The sequence below is a fragment of the Phaethon lepturus genome, unplaced genomic scaffold (genome assembly GCF_000687285.1).
Source record: "Phaethon lepturus isolate BGI_N335 unplaced genomic scaffold, ASM68728v1 scaffold1184, whole genome shotgun sequence".
In the NCBI taxonomy this organism is placed as follows: Eukaryota; Metazoa; Chordata; class Aves; order Phaethontiformes; family Phaethontidae; genus Phaethon; species Phaethon lepturus.
Genome location: NW_010535255.1, coordinates 38,247 through 42,214, shown reverse-complemented (window position 1 = coordinate 42,214; position 3,968 = coordinate 38,247). Strand labels below are relative to the sequence as shown.

General features: G+C 39.8%; 1 protein-coding gene across 1 annotated transcript; it reads left to right on the top strand.

The window, feature by feature from the left end:
* Nucleotides 1-282: 282 nt before the first annotated feature.
* LOC104619744 (junctophilin-1-like) lies at nucleotides 283-1,035 on the top strand (the record flags this gene model as incomplete). The annotated part of the gene is made up of 1 exon (XM_010285734.1): nucleotides 283-1,035. A coding segment is annotated over exon 1 (728 nt), but the record flags the coding sequence as incomplete, so codon positions are not given.
* Between the last annotated feature and the right edge of the window lie 2,933 nt (nucleotides 1,036-3,968).

Genomic DNA, 3,968 nt, shown 5'->3' with positions numbered 1-3,968 from the left:
ATTAAAAAATGCTTATGATTATAGCTACTGTGTCTTAATTGCCAAAATAAAATACTTCAGCTGGGAAAGTGACGGCTTTGTTAAGTGGAAAAATAATTTGTAAGAAACACAAGCAATAAAAGTACTTGTGTACTACTGTGTCATGTGCTGTGATTTTTCTGCATGCATTCTTACCAAAAACAGAGCTGACAATATAGTATTGCCTGTAGCATACTGGATGTAGAGTACTAGGTCTTCTACAGCTTCCTAAATTTAATTTCTCTGTATTACTTTAAAAGGTACATACCAGGGGCAGTGGACAGGAGGGATGCGACATGGATATGGTGTACGTCAGAGTGTGCCCTATGGCATGGCAACTGTGATCCGTTCACCCCTCCGAACGTCTTTAGCTTCACTTCGAAGTGAGCAGAGCAATGGCACTGTTCTGCATGACGTCACTTCAGACAGTCCGGCTGGAACAAGAGGAGGCTTTGTGCTCAATTTTCACAGTGATCCAGAAGCCATGGGCATTAAGAAAAAAGGAGGCTTATTCAGAAGAGGATCCCTCCTTGGTAGTATAAAACTTAGAAAATCTGAATCTAGGTCATCGATATCTAGCAAACGGAGCTCTGTCAGGAGTGATGCTGCTATGAGCAGAATTAGTTCTAGCGATGCCAACTCTACAATTAGTTTTGGAGATGGTGACTGTGATTATTGCCCTATGGAAGACCATGTTGATGCCACCACTACAGAAGCCTATATGGGTGAATGGAAGAATGACAAGCGCAGTGGTTTTGGTATTAGTGAGCGTTCAAATGGTATGAAATACGAAGGAGAATGGCTAAATAACAGGAGGCATGGATATGGATGTACCATGTTTCCAGATGGCACCAAAGAAGAGGGAAAATACAAAAATAACGTTTTGGTCCGTGGAATAAGAAAGCAACTTATACCAATACGAAACACAAAAACTAGAGAAAAGGTGGATAGAGCGATAGAGGGTGCACAGAGAGCAGCTGCCATGGCAAGAACCAAAGTCGAAATTGCAACTTCAAGGTATGTTTTTGCAAAATATATTTGTTCACTGAATTTTCAGAAACAAAAACGTGTTACAATATGTAAGCTCTTATTGTTGACAAAAGACTCAAAAGTGCAAGAGTGTAAATGTTGTCTTTAGTGAGTACTTGTTCACTTTTGTTTTGTGTGTGTAACTCCACTGACTTTAGTGACATTACATGCTTCTCCTGCAGTCTGAATTCGTCTGGATCTTATAACCACCACTTCAAACAGTGGTGGTCGTCATCTCCTCACACCCTTGCCAAGTGTTTGAGATAGGAGAAGTGCACAGGTATTAGTAGTAGGGGAAAAAACCCGTTATTTTCACTTTGAACTCCTAACCAACAACCAAGCAAAGCTGTCTGAAATTGAATTATTACAAATTTAATCAGTATAGACAATTTTAATAGGTTTTACTATTAAGCCTGAGAGCTCTTTAAAAAGTTATTCGATTTTTAATGCCTTTGCATAAGTTTCTGTGGCAGTTTCTCTGTTGTTGTTTTTAGTTTGTTTCCTCAGGCAAGCTTTTCTTGAAATATGCTGTGGACCAAAAAAAGAGCCCAGAAATGTGCATGAAAGAAAATCTTCATGCTATTTTAGAAAGAGGATGTCACATTACACTTACAGCTGAACAACTGAGTCCTGATTTAGTGTGGTCAGTAGTGTGTGCTCAGTGACTATCCTTTTTCTGACAGTCATAAAGAATACAGGAAAGACTGAAAACTGTGTAAGTGGGAAAGCTTGAATACATGGATGACTCATAGTGAAAACTAGTTGAGACACAAACATGAAGTTAGCAGACTCTTAAAGAACCTTTCTGAGCACTGGTCACCTAAGGAACTAGAGGGTAGCACGTACTCATTTACTTCTATAAATATATGTAAGGCATTACATGACAGCATATCACATTAGCTATTACTGCTCTGCTTTGCTAACTTTATGAAATTACTGGATCCCATTCATGTTCTGTCAGTACATAAGACCTAATGCTGAAAAAACTGAGGTGATGGGATGTGTGGATGGGGGAGTCACCACTTTGAGTCCATACAAAACTATTAAAAAGCTGTAGTCGGAGACCATTAGGTTACAAGGCACAGTGTATGCACTTCCTCTTTAAGAAGGGCTATGTCCCTGAAGTGTTTTGTTTGCTGTTCCTTCCCTTCAATTCTAGGTGAAGAACAAAATTCAAATTGCTTCTTTTGGAACTGTCCATGAAAACAGTATTTATTTCTTGAAAATGTGTTTTTCAAAGTGCAACAACAGAAGGCATCAGTTGTAGTGCAGCTGTGACCATAGGCTATTCCTTCGGTTTTTCAGCTGAGAATCTCTCTGAAACAGTCCCATGACTACCAGTATGGATAGCAAGATTGCAGATTCAGGTTTCCTCTCTTTTAGTAGCCTTTGCACTAACTGTACTGGCACTGATCATCAAAGGCAGAGACCCGACACCTAGTCAGGCAACATCAGGCATAAAGATTACATTAATTCACTTGTGAGTGCGTGTTGGAATCGTCTAGTGAGGATGGCGTGACCCTTCCCATCTCTCGATTTTTCAGAACTGCCTTTAGTATCAGCCAGTGGGAGCAAGGCCATGGCATTATGTGAGCTAAGGGACTGTCATATTGGCAGAGTCAGTAGCACTGACTGTCTAAGAGCCAGATCATCTGGAAAAGATTCTAGATGGGCTTTGAGGAAGAAACTTCAGCTTTGGACAGGTGCTAAATTCTAGGCTGACCAGAACAGTACGGTTTCAGGATGAGAGAACTTGCTTCTGTCCCACTGAAACTTGAGGACCAGTATTGGTTTGTGACTGCTTTTTTACCAAACTGATACATTAATAATATATTAATCCTTCAGACAGTAGCGTTCCTGCAATGTCTTAGATGAATGTGAGGATTGTGGTCTTGTCTGTCTCCTAAGGATCACTACTACCCAAAAATATCCAGGAGTGCCTTTTTTTAATTTCTGTAAGGTGTAATACAAAGGTGGTTCTGCCCATGTGGCATAACCTCACCGCGTGCTGGCCTCTAAAACCTTCTGTGTTTCAGACCTGGCAGATGTCACCAGCAATGCGTGCTTACTGTAGTTTTCCATTCCGTTAGTGGAAGAACTCTCTAGATAGAACTTTTCTCACCCCAAAAAACAGCAAACGTCCAGGTTGCCATTCCAAAGACCTAGAAACCCTGACTTTCAGCCTGATACCTTCCTTTTCAATGCAGCTTTGAGTTGTATGCTGTTCTTCCTGTATTGTTTATTCCCAAAATGTTTGCTCAGCCAAATGAAAGCAGACCATACTCCTCTTCATAGCTCCCTGCCGGTCATGACAGGTTTGGCTGGTAGTTTGACCTGTGACAGATGTCCACACAGTCATCAACAAGACCAACCACTGTTTTGCTTTATATTCCTGATGTCTTTTTATGTCTAAAAGTCCTCCTTAATAATCTGTGTAGTCTGCTTTTACCTATCATGGCAGTCTGGTGTACAAAGAAAAATCTGAAAGCTGGGTTAAATATTGCTTCTCTGAGCCTGAATTTACATTAGCTGTCCTGACTCAGCCTTTGGGGTTTTGAGGCATTTGTACTGAGGTGTTTTAGATGTAATAGCAGCATTTCTCAAAAGATACCAGGTCACAAAATCATGTGATGTAAAGAAAGATGCTGGATCAGGGAAATAGTTACCAGCCTCTGTTACACAGATCTGTATCCAAAACAGGTATTAAATTGGCAATGAATAAAAATGCTTTTAAAATGATAGCACAGCTTAGCAGTTTTGATTGTGTGTTACAGTTTTACTAGCTCTATTTAAGACAAAATATTAAGGTGTAAATGTAAAAACCCCAGAATTTGAGGAATTTCAGAAGTATGTTCAATATTTTTCCGTTTTAAAATATTAAAAGGCACTTTTAAAAAAATCATTATTATAGGCAGCAATTG